At 39.6% G+C, this 13391-nt stretch overlaps 1 protein-coding gene across 1 annotated transcript in view; it reads left to right on the forward strand.

Annotated features, from left to right (window-relative positions):
- LOC113137029 (glutamate receptor ionotropic, kainate 2) overlaps positions 1-13391 on the forward strand; it is a 53108-nt gene that overhangs the window by 38544 nt on the left and 1173 nt on the right. Inside the window, exons 10-15 of the mRNA XM_026318313.1 lie at positions 60-266; positions 1091-1314; positions 5023-5141; positions 6003-6220; positions 6850-7075; positions 10910-11160. Of these exons, the coding sequence (XP_026174098.1) occupies positions 60-266; positions 1091-1314; positions 5023-5141; positions 6003-6220; positions 6850-7075; positions 10910-11160 (1245 nt within the window). The remainder of the gene's footprint in view (positions 1-59; positions 267-1090; positions 1315-5022; positions 5142-6002; positions 6221-6849; positions 7076-10909; positions 11161-13391) is intronic.

Genomic DNA, 13391 nt, shown 5'->3' on the forward strand with positions numbered 1-13391 from the left:
GTCTAATACATACCACACAGACGTCTGTACTTTTACACCAACTTATTTTCCCTGTGCAGGAAGAGCCATACGTGATGTTTAAGAAGTCAGACAAGCCTCTGTATGGGAATGATCGCTTTGAGGGCTACTGCATCGACCTGCTCAGGGAGCTTTCTGCCATCTTGGGTTTCCGCTATGAGGTGCGATTAGTAGATGATGGGAAGTATGGTGCGCTGGATGAGAGCACAGGCCAGTGGAACGGCATGGTGCGGGAGCTCATGGACCATGTGAGTCAACAATATCTGGGTCTGCAAAGTAAAATGCAGAAACATATGCAGAAATTAGCAGATATATCAAATCCTGGGTGGAAGTAAACTAAACACTAAATCATTTATGCATTTTCTAGGACTGGTGTTTTTTGTTTTTACATTTATAAAAACAAATATTGGTACATTGGCTCAGAAGCTTCAAATAAGATTTTAGAGTTAAAATATAGACCGAAATGATTTTATATATAACAAATCTATGCATTTACAAAGCCTTTAACGCACTGGGCATATTAACTATTTTAATTTCCATCAAGAGAAATTGTAGTTTTTCATTTTCTACAAGCAGCAGTAAAGAGAAGAAAGGAAAAAAAGCACCACCTACTGATTCTCAAAAATTTGGAACAGCAACACTAAATGAAAATACATGAGAATACCAGTGCATCGATGACTACATTATGTCTTGGAGATGTTAATGCAAAAATGCTTCAGCACAAGCCCTTCACACTAAAGAGGCTAATCTTATATTTGAAGGGGACATGGGGTTAATTCATTAAAGATTATCTAATCCCAGTATTTCTGCCTCCGTGACTAAATTTTGACACCATATAAAAAGAGTGCAACATATAACCTGCAATTTGCAGAAAGATTCAGCCTCCTAACTCTTAATCTAGCTGAACTAATGGCCCTGGCTATTTTCTCTGCTTTTTCACAGCTTTTCCTCCTGTACATGTTGAGCAGACCAGCTGTCAAACGAAATCAGATCTTAATTCAATTGGTTGCTTTTTTTTATTGGTGAACTGAAACACCCACCCACCCACTCTACTCCTATTATCTCATTGCAGAAAGCAGACCTGGCAGTGGCTCCTCTGGCCATCACCTACGTCAGAGAGAAGGTCATCGACTTCTCCAAGCCTTTTATGACACTGGGGATAAGTATCCTGTACCGCAAGCCCAACGGGACCAACCCTGGGGTCTTCTCCTTCCTCAACCCCCTCTCGCCTGATATCTGGATGTATATTCTGCTGGCTTGCTTGGGTGTCAGTTGTGTGCTCTTTGTCATAGCCAGGTAACATGTCAACCCTCCCTTCCCCTTCCTCTGTCCTCTCCTCCTCCCTTCCTACACTTCTTCTTTCCTAGATGTTTGCCTGCTTTCACTAATGCGCAGCAGTTGCTCCCTCTGGGCCTGAAGAGGGGAATTCATTCACTGAAAATCATCAAGCTGTGACTGCGAGAAAAAGCAGCCTCTGCCTCTTTATCTTAGGCGACTTCACTAATGTAGATCTATAACAAAAGAATATCACATCAGCAGTAAATATGTTAACTTAAAGGACCATACCAATGTTTTTACACATTTGCTTATACTTACATTACAGTTCATATGTAATGTAAGTATAATGTCTTTTTAGATGCTTTCTTTTTGTCAAAATATGTTATCGTTGCTAAAAAAATACAATTGTTTATAGATTTTTTTTTTTTTTTTAATAGTTAATTACTAAAAACAGCAAATCTCGGATTGTCAGAGCCTCTAACCATCTTCTGTATGCACCTCCGAGGAATGTTCTTAAAACACGCTGTTGTTTCTTGCAATGATAAAATTGTTTTTAGGAAAAGGATAGAGAGTAATAATTGTTTGCTGTTATCTGAAAGCAGTAAATGAGCAAAAACAATTAGGAAAAGCACTCGTATGGTGTTTAAAATGAGCTGATTCCTCACAGTATTCCAGGCATATTTACGCAAGCATCAGCAACTATAAAACCAACTACCCATTACATATCTCTTAATCAGCTGTAAGAAATGTACAAGTACAATGCTGACATTGTACAAGTACAATTCTTGCAATATCTTGATGAACGCACTCCCCAAAAAACCCTGATGCATGACCAATTTAGAACAATGTGTGTTAACCCCAGGGCTCCTCTCCTGCTTTTGATCCTGAGAGGTTTGGGTTTAATGCACATTTTATCAAATGTTACCGGCAAAATGATCACATTAGAGGAAAGCAGCAACTGTCACCTAAGTTAGTTCAGAATATGCAAATTATACCCATAACCCTTTGTTTCCACGGTTGGTGAGGGTAAGTTATTAGCATGCAATTATACTGATATTCTTCTGGTTGTAATGAAATGGCCTCAGTACTTTATGAATGTATAACACTATTATCTGCATGCATGAATTGTGACTTTTTTTATACACCATGGCAATAAAATAGTGCTTGCCCTCAGAATATGTGACCAAAAATATTCAGCAAAGTTTAAATCTGTAGTATAGTGTTCTCTACAGTTTGCTGAGCTGGTTCTCTCATAATTGTTGTATTGATTGCGCAGCCACCAATTGATTGGTCAATCCTCCAAATGCAGAGAGTATTATTCTTTAATACCCTACAAATTGAGTGAGTGGTGTGAGCTTATGAAGTCCCAGTTTTGCATGATAACATGCTAAAATACCTCAATCTCCCTAGGGATTGGCAACATCTTTGAATTGCTTCCCACACACGTCAACACTTATTTCTGACTAAATTAGCAGTTTCATTTCAAGCTCGGGAGAAATACATTTGACTTAGTAGTTTCTTTCAGCTCTGTTTGTGGTTCAATTGATCTCTTTCTTCACTAACAAAACAAATGATATTCGTGTAGAAAATGTCTACCTGCCAGGAAGAATGGATGATTTAAATTGCATTATAATATGTTTACATGTAATTACAGACTGTCGCTGTTTTGCGGTCCAGGGCCCGGATATCTGTGATTTTAACACCCCCAGTGCAGCCTCTTCATTTGGCCTGACAGAAGAAAGGCAACAGATCTATAAAGCGAGCCAGAGTAATTGAATCCAACAGACAGTTAATGGAGGGAGCATGTTGTGTTATTGTGGCCAGGGACAGGCAAAGGGGAGGAAGAAGAGGGGGACAGCAAGACAAGGAGGCAGAGTCTTTTTAGAATTCTGTGTGCAATTCGACATGTCCCCCATGCTCAGTGTGAGGAGGTGACCTTACGTCTACATGTTCCACATCCCCTTCTCCTGGTGATCAGTGTGCAGAACACGGCCTGCAGGAATATGGGCCAGCTGCAGGCAAAGGTCATACAGAGGAGCCTTTGGGCCTGGTGCATACAGAATACACATGTAGACACTGAGAGGGACAAACACAATCCAATCAAGTGTGTGCCGTATAGAATTACACTCACTGCCATACCCAGCAGCACGGAGCTGACGTCTCCCACAGTTAGCCTCAGGCATCAGCTGAACATTATATGTAACATCTGTGAACAACATAAATAAATCATCACAGAAGATATTTGCGTTTGAGATGGGTTTGATTGAGCCAATGCAAATACAGTTTCTACCACAGACAAATGCACACCCACACTGCTATAACAGCACATGCGCAAACATTCATGCGCCAGAGGCTTGATACACAGGAAAACAAACACACATACGAGCACACACACTGCATTCCTCACAGCTCCACAAGGCTATTGTGCTGTTTCAGTTGCCTGTGGTTCTAAGGAGACAGAGCTCATTGACATTCGAGCAAATCAGGCATCCTGATGGTGTTGACAGGAAGAATTATACTGTGTCATCACAGCCATGTCCACGAAGATGATTCTGAAGGGGAATGCATAGAAAGTAGCTCTGAAGGCAGAGTAATATGACAAAAATGTTTCCACATTCAAATTTTTTGTAAAACAACACTGTTAATTAGGCTGCTGTAAGAACAAAGAAAGAATAAATGGAATATCTGTATCTACAGCAGTTGGGCAGCCTTTTTTGGCAAATAGTACTACCATTAAACATACATAACATTTGGCTGGTAATGTGAAATACTGCTATGTGTTTTGTAAACACAGTATATGCTGCATACAGTATAACATATACTGTATGCAGCATATGTGGCTATACCTGTGGATCTCTAAGAGCTACAACTGACAAATAGCATCACATTGCTGCACAGTCTGAACCTATAAGTACTGGCCCATGGGCTCATTAGCATGCAGCATGTTGGGGGAAAGCTCCAAAACAGCCTTTCCTGATGGCCCCTCAACTCTGCATAAGCAATTCTCCCTCTATCAACCACTTCAGCACAAACTCAATCAGTTCCTGATGCTTAACACTAACCCAATCACCCTGCGCTAATGCCATGCCACTTTTGCTTAGGATAATAAATGAGAAATGTCCACAACTGACCTGAAGATACTGACAATAAGCTGAGGGAGGCAGCAGGAGAGTATGGATAAAAGGAGAGGTTCACATCAAGGAATGGTGCAGGATAGGAGGCACAAATGAAGGTGTGAAAGGAATATGAGAAAAGAGGAAAGGCAGATGGGGGGAGGACAGAAATGGCTGGTAACCAGAAGAATGAAGGAGAGAACAACCCTGTACTGGGACTTTGAGGAGAATATGTTACCCATGGCGTAACACTGATTACAGATGCTAGGGGAAACACATAACGGTTCTTGAGTCAGTGAATCCAAATGAACTCCAAAGATCATCACATACTGGGACATTATCATCGGTGACAGTGTTATTTCAGCATATTGATCTGTTGTCACAATAAACTGATGACATTTGAATATGCCAATAAGTTGATCTCACTGAAAACCTGAATTATTTGCTTTGGCCTCTGCAGAAGTTCTGACCCTGGGGCCACAACACAGGATTCCTACACATATGCATTCCCTTTGTTCCTGCAGTGTTTTTAAGTTCATCTTTTATCTGCACCATGGAGCACACTGTTCTGTGTTTTATGCTGACATCTGTCTCTGTGCTCTCTCCTTTATAGGTTTAGCCCTTATGAGTGGTACAACCCGCATCCATGCAACCCTGACTCTGATGTAGTGGAAAACAATTTTACGCTGCTCAATAGTTTCTGGTTTGGAGTTGGGGCTCTCATGCAGCAAGGTAGTTGCCTCAGCCTGTGGCGGCTGTTGCTCTATGGAGCTGGAGCTCTCTATATCCCACTGTGTCTGAGGGTTGGGTTGTTTTGTACCAGCCAGTGGCAACAGAGAGAGAGACCTCTGGGATTTCAGACAGAACTTACAGTAAATGTGTATTGTAATGTGTTTTATTTAACCAGCCTGGCTTATAGGAACATAGAATAAAGCTATATATATATTTATAGAAATATATAACACTGGTTTATCAAAAGCAGATGAACAAACATGACTTCTGAGATCTATTCAAATAAGAGAGTATAATATATTCTTTATTATTGGTATTATAGTAATGATAGCAACACAGTACCCAGTGCCCTCTCCTCTTGTCCTTGGCCTATCAGCACCTAGAGATCAGTGGGGTGTGGAGTCAGGATGTGAGGTTACCTTGGGTACATGACTCTCTGGCCCAAACAGCCTGTCACTTCTTAACACTGTTCTGAATGTTGTGTTTGATTGATTTATGCAAACAACTTGTTCTCAGGAGACATTTCACGTAGTTCTTTTCTGTTTCTCTTGCACTACTTAAAGCACTCTCTTGTGACTGCGACAAGATAATTTTACATGTTTGAAATCTCCAAATCATCTTGTTTTGAGAGCTCTCTCAAGTGAGTTCATCCTGAAGTGAGTGCTGCATCTACCTCAGCTGGAAAACAAGAGAGTTCTAGTAGCAAGCTCGACTGTTTTTCAGTAAACTAATCTTGTCTTGCTTTTTCATGGTAAAATTATAGTTTATAGTCAAATATAAGATTGGATCAAAAATGCAAGCTTGCTGAGATGAATATATTTTGCAGTGTAACATTCACTCTTGCCACCTCCCTCACACCAGGCTCAGAGCTTATGCCCAAGGCGCTGTCAACTCGAATAGTAGGAGGCATCTGGTGGTTCTTCACTCTCATCATCATTTCTTCATATACGGCTAACCTGGCTGCCTTCCTTACCGTGGAGAGGATGGAGTCACCCATAGACTCCGCTGATGACCTGGCCAAACAAACTAAAATCCTGTATGGGGTGGTTGAGGACGGGGCCACCATGACCTTCTTCAAGGTAGCTGTGTCTGCAGAGTGATTTAATGGGAAATCGTCCTTTCTCATTCATTAAAGATTTCAGCCCTGATTGATTTGATACCACCTTTGGTTACTGGTGGTAACAGCAAGTGTTTAATTCTAAAGGACAGACTGCTGGGGCAGTTACAGTTTATCAAAGTGTAACAAACAAAGTCACATTGCTTTTAAAAGTCAGTCAATAATAATTACAACCATAGACTGATGGAGGCATACAGCACTTCATCTGACAGCTCATTGTTTCTCTCTTGTTCAGTTACTGCTAGTGTTGCTGATCATGTATAAAAAGAAAACATTGTATTTGGTGGATCAATTTTGACAAATAAACGGATCCTACTTTCATCCTACTTCACAGTAAAAGCCATTGGTTTTAACAGCAGCTGCTTTATGAAATATTTCATTAGCTGAAATTGTTTATATTATCTGTTAACAGAGTAACAAAGGTTCACACACATGCATTGCTTTCTAAAAATATCTCATTCCAAGGTATGCAAATTAAATGAAGCTCAGTAACAGCAGCCTGAAACAAAACAGAATTTATAGAGTTTACAGTACCATCATATTTATTTCTAACACTGCATCCAAACTTTCCTGTGTTCTCATTACTTACAGAAAACAAAAATCTCCACTTATGACAAGATGTGGGAGTTCATGAACAGCAGAAGGCAAGCTGTGATGGTCAAGAGCGTGGAGGAGGGCATCCAGCGTGTCTTGACATCGGACTATGCCTTCCTCATGGAGTCCACCACCATCGAGTTTGTCACCCAGCGCAACTGTAACCTCACACAGATCGGAGGCCTCATAGACTCCAAAGCCTACGGAGTGGGAACGCCTATGGGTAAAAGACCTCAAACCTCCATACGCCTCTCTGGTGCCTGTTGTGTTATAAAATGTTTCACAACACTTTTACAGATGTTTTAAGTCAGAGAGAGAAATTCTGCAGATACTATATGACAGATAAAGATACTATATATTGTGTGGATGGTGGATAAGCTTGGTAAATGGAAAGGTTGACCTTTATTGATGGGGTCATGCATATAATGGTTCAACAGAGTGAATTGTAAAAGGTTTAGCTTAATGAAAACTCAGTGGCTAAAGAGGTTGAATTTATGGATAAGGTTAAAATGTGCCCAGGGCTCCAGAAAGAGGCACCAGTTGAGCTTTGCCTTAGCAAGTTTTTCTAGTCAGAATGACTTTCACGCAGGATTATTTACAGAGTAGAGAAGCGAACATGGGTTAAAAAATGGTCACAGATACTTTTAATGGTGTGTTTTAGTTTTCTGCAGAGTTAAATAAAGCAAGTTTGTGAGTGCAAGACAGTGAGAAAAATCAGAGAAAGCAACCCAAAAGTCAATTTAGTGCAATTCCCTGTGACTTACTTGACGGCATCTGAATTGTGTGTGAGCATTACACCACCACAACAAAGCACTTCAAAGAGCATAAAATCATAAAATAAGCACTAAGAACTGTTTTCAACTTCTTACTTGACCTAACTACTGTCAAAAATTTCTGTTCTGACATTTTAAGGTGTTATTATCCTATGATGAGGCAGAGGAGTTCAACCATTAAAAGCAATGTTTCCTTATTTGGCATTTTAGCAAATGATATCATGGATTAGATATTTTCCACTTCACATATTATAATAGTTTTCTTGCATAGAAAATGGTCTGTGTCACAGTTAATAAATGTGTAGCAGCTCACAACCCTGGCAGTTCCCAAAGCTGAAAGCTGGTGATAAGCTGATGATGGGTCCAGTTCTAGCATCAGAGATGTTCAAGTGTTCACGACGAGTCCGGGGATGGCACTGCAACCAGTTATAATGGCCACATCTATCCTCAGTGATATGAACGCCATCAAAATATGGAGGATTAATTCTGGCCATCCACATCCCGACCTGGCTGCTCCTGATGAGTAGGGAGCAGTTATGGATCTGCAGGGATGCCATGATTGGATTGGATGTAACAAAGCTGAGGTGATGCTGTGAAGTATAGTCCCACTGTGGCTTCATAAGTGCAGTAGTACTTACACTGATACCCTTGAGATGGACACGTGGATAATTTCTTTTTTCATTCATTAGTTGACACCAAATATCAATTATGACTACAAAATAGAACCTAAAACCTTTAATTCAGCAGTAAGTGCTTCACTATTTAAATGCATGAAAAATAATGATTACAAATGTTCGTTTTGAAGGTTATTACTGCCCACTAACTCATTTCAATTTCTAATCCTGGTGTTCATTGCTCAGTATTTCAGGAAAAATCTGGTTAGAGCCTATAAAATGTTGTTTTTGTGATAGAAGAATTCTGGGGGTAGATAATTACTTCATTAGTTCATAGAGAGTCCTGTTTTCATGCCAGCAGTCCTCTTCTAAGATTAAGAATATTTTATTCTTTCAGTTAGTGGCTTTCTTTCTGTGTCCTTGTCCCAAATACTATGAAGACCTCAGCCTTCACAACAACCTATAGTCTATAACGTTTGCCCTGCTGAACACTGTTTAGCAGCTCATTCCCTGTAGGGCTGTTACAGCCATAAACTAGAGTAAGCCATAAAATAAGTCTTAACCTTTTAGCGCTTATCGGTTTTCCTACTTCCTGTTCCCAAAACGCAAACACGTCATCTACAGCTATCAACTTAAACTGTGCTCACATTAATACTTGAGGCCAGACAGTGTGGGAGTGATGAATGTCCTCTGGTGTTGAACATCTGTCAGGTAGTTGTGTATGCACGGTGTGTCAAGCATAGCGCTTTTCCCTCTCCATATCCTCCTCTCTAAGGACTCATCCTATTAGCATTTATCCAAGGCCTGCTTTGTTAGGCCATCATTAATCATTTGAAATATGAGGGCAGCAAGAATCAGGGGACTGGGATGCTTGATATATTTCTCATCTTCAAATGAAGCAAACATATGCTTTTCACATGCACGTGCATATCTACGGCACAATTAAAGCAGGAAATAGCTAATTCACATGCACAGAATGTTTGGGGACATACACCCAGCACCACACACTATACCATCCAAAACAATCATTCATTGGAATCAAGACCTCTGTATAACAGTTTGAATAAAAACAGAAAATCATCACTTGCATGAAGGGAGGATCTATAGCAGGATTGTAATATTAGAGAGGGATTAGTTTTAGCTAGGCATATGTCTATATACATACATGTGTATATACTTCATAACAAAGTGTGCAAGTTATAAAAACACAGTACTCATAAGTACACCGTAGCTATATATATACACACACACACATACATATATATATATATATATATATATATATATATACACACACACATACATACATATACGTATATATTTGTGTGTGTGTGTGTGTGTGTGTGTGTATATATATATATAAACATACATTTATGAACAAAGAATCAAACACAGAAATGCTGTTCAAAAGTCAATGACACTCTTTTTAGTTTTTGTATTGAAGGCTCCTTTGTCAGTCTAGATACATAGACTTTGAGATGAAAGGATGATGGATGGCAATAGATAAATGATAGATGAGAAAGAGAGAGAACCAACTAAGGGAGCTGACAGACAAAACTGTATGAGAGCAGCAGACACAGTGATGCTGCCTGCTACCTGGGGCCAAATTCAGTTCATTTTCCCAGGAGTTTTAGCACAAAAGCTTGCCATGTTTGTAAACTGATTTCTATTATGCCAGCATTATAAAAAATTCACATTTTACGACTGTTTCATCTCTTTTAAGTCAGTCTGAATAAGCACATGAGCCAAAATGCTTCAAATGGAAATAGGAGTGTACAACCAGGCTTCATTATGTTTGATTTCTGTAATCGCATAAATACAGTAACACGCTTGTAAAGCAGTTCATAAATGAAACATGAGCTTTCACAGCAAGTGTTAATCTTAGGGCAGAATGCGTGCGCTGTGCCTCGATCGGCCATGTGTTGTGTCACACACTGTGGATGGGAGAGGAACACAACCCCACTCGGGTACTCTGCAACGATTACTCCTCCTTTGATCATGCCAGCACCCGCTGTGCCCTAATGCCTTGTCGCTAATTCTGGCGCCTTCCCACTGTCTGTGGATTTGTGTTCTTTAACTCAACGTGACATCAACATGCGTAAAAACCCTGATGGAGAAACCCTATCTGCATATAATACCTAACACATATGAGTCCATGTAATGTCCACCCTACTGGGCTTCTCGGGTTTTCCTGTTTGTACACACCATTCATGGAATATGGAAGTGTGTGCAAACAGAAGTTAATTCATCAGAATCCCCTCTGCTGCACAAAGCCAAGCCTTTGTTGCCAACTCCCTGTGCATTATAATTCACACACACTGCACAGAGGAGTGAGAATTTTGGAACCACTCTGTGAATGTAGGGATTAGTGGGATTTGAAGGAGGACTTTGTTTAAGCAGCCAACAATAACATGACAGGTGATAAATGATCACATGCAAGCCAGGCTATGTTTTTTACACTTAGCACTAGTTTTTATTTTCATCAGTTCTGCTCAGTCTCATAGAGGTGTTAATTCAACTATATAACAATTTTGCAGGTTGTTGTTGCCGGACTGAATTTGTTTTTTTGTTTTACCAAATAAGCTGCCAGCTATATTACACTAAGCATAATAAGATATTTGCAGTTTGGCTATTATCCATGTTCTCGTTTTGTGTTTTTTGTCACTGCAGGCTCTCCGTACAGAGACAAGATCACCATAGCCATTCTGCAGCTACAGGAGGAAGGGAAGCTGCACATGATGAAGGAGAAGTGGTGGAGAGGGAACGGCTGTCCCGAGGAGGAGAGCAAAGAGGCCAGTGCTCTGGGCGTGCAGAACATCGGTGGGATCTTCATCGTGCTGGCTGCAGGACTGGTGCTGTCAGTGTTTGTGGCGGTGGGGGAGGTCCTTTACAAGTCTAAACAGAATGCCCAGCTCGAGAAGGTATGCAGGCCTTTCTCATTTAACAGTTAAAGAATTGAAGATTTATTTTCATCATTTAAAATGCGTCCCAGTCATCACACGTTCATGTTTTATTTTATTTTAAGGTGAATCACACTATACATTTTGACAATTAAGCCAAATAGTTTCATTCATTTTATCAGCAATACTCAATACTCATTAATCCCATATGCCCATTGAAAGAGCCTCTATAAAAGAGACATGAAAAAATGTGAAGTTGTATTTTAATCATGTGATTTGCTGAAATGAAAATATTAATCATGAATAGAACGCTGCAGATGTGCAGCTTTTTTCTCTGCCCTCTGGTTATGTTTCTTTCTAGCAAGAAACTGAATACATTTCAGGCTGTTCTATCTGGGCTCTATTTTGGGACTGAGTGCATATGATTCATCACACAGTGTGAAGTATGTATTTTAGTACACTTTAACTTGTGCAGTGATGTTTCCAGATAATTGTGAAAGTCCTTTTGGTAGTGTCTTTTAATTATTTAAATTTACAGAATTAGCACAGTGCAACCGAGTGTTACTTTATTGCAACAGTAATTGGTTTCTTGCTTTTTTACAGGCTGCATATGTTTCAGAGCACATCTTAGATATCATTAATCAAGAGCCGCAAGACTAGGTCACAATATTGAGATAATTTGCAAATGCCACAGTCTCTAGGCTGCCAAGGTGCTAGTAATTTACATGCTGACAACAAGCTCTCCTTCTCTATTTTCTCTCCCTGCCAACCTTCTCCACCCTAACATCACCAGCTTTTTTACCCCGATTTTCCATCTTTGCATCATCACTCTAATCCATACCCTTCTTCATTGTCTTTCATCACTTCTTTTCTCGCAGCTCTCACACCCTTCTCTGCTTCTGTAATCACTCATCTTTTTGAATACACAAAATATCTCATTCATACGCCAGACAAATATATGTAAAAATGGAGGAAAAACACAAAAAATACCTGGTGCATAAACCACCTAGAGATATCCATCTCTCAGACCTACGCACATATGCAAACAGAAAAATAATAGCTTCATACTTCACTGCGCTACCTTCTTTTATGCCTCCTCTCCTCCTACACCCTCAAAGAATTTGAATTACATTTTGCATAATCAGAAAGTGAATGTATGGGAATTTGTCTTGGCAGTGTTGATGCACCAGCATATTGACGTTTTAGAGGATTTCACACCAAATTCATAATTCAGGGACAACAGCAGCCCATATTAGAGAAGTTGCATAACATGTCAGTATGTGAGGGGGTGATTGATGTTTAAAAAAAAGTGCCAATATTTTGGGATTTAATCTGCTGAAGTGGATATTTTGTCCTATTTAGTATCTTTACATTTTCTGCTTGCATGCCAGAAATTACAAGTGTTGAATGTTTCTCTGAGGATTTAGTTTTTGGCAGAGTGTAAAAGGCTCTGAAAGAGCATTCAGATCTTTGTGTGACAGTAAAACTGAGAAGAGGAAAATCTGGGACACATCAGACGTTTAAATGAAGTCCTGTTTTTCTAAAAATATTGTTTACAGGGTTAGACTTGGTGGTTTTCTTTACCCAGCTGCTACTTTGTTTTGTCTTTTTTTCAGTCTTGTTGACAAAACTAGTCAACAGCATTATCTGTCCACCAAGTAGTTTTACAATAAGTGCAATGTTAAATGTCCACGATCACTATTTGGTCTATATATTGTCCACTGTGGATTTGGAGGAACTTTCTGAGGTCCTACAAATTTGGCATAAATTAATTTTTTCAAAGACCCATGTTGCAAACTGGTAATTTGGATTTTGAAAGACCAGGCAAGGAGATGACCCTGAAATCAAAATCTGTTTTGTCTGATCAAATCACAGCAGCATAATTATGCACCATGAAATCAACACAGAACCAAAAAAATGAAAAGAAAAAGTTTGGCATTAAACTGTATCGAACTATATGTTGAGGTAATATTGCTTTCCCAGGAAATGGTCGATGTTTCATGTAAAGCTCAAGTGATTTTTGAAGTATCACTGATGCTATGTGAAGAATTCTCAATGTTGGTGCCCCCAAGTGGTAACAAGGGACACTGACCCAGCACTTGAATGGACTGAGCACGCAGACAGACATAATGGACTGCACCAGTTTTATTATCAGGGATTCTCAGATTTTACTACAAAAGCAAATTATATAAGAATTCTTTGTAAAATGCAATAATTATTAAAAAAATCTAGACAAAAATCCTGATATTAGT

Source organism: Mastacembelus armatus, chromosome 24 (genome assembly GCF_900324485.2).
Source record: "Mastacembelus armatus chromosome 24, fMasArm1.2, whole genome shotgun sequence".
Taxonomy (NCBI): Eukaryota; Metazoa; Chordata; class Actinopteri; order Synbranchiformes; family Mastacembelidae; genus Mastacembelus; species Mastacembelus armatus.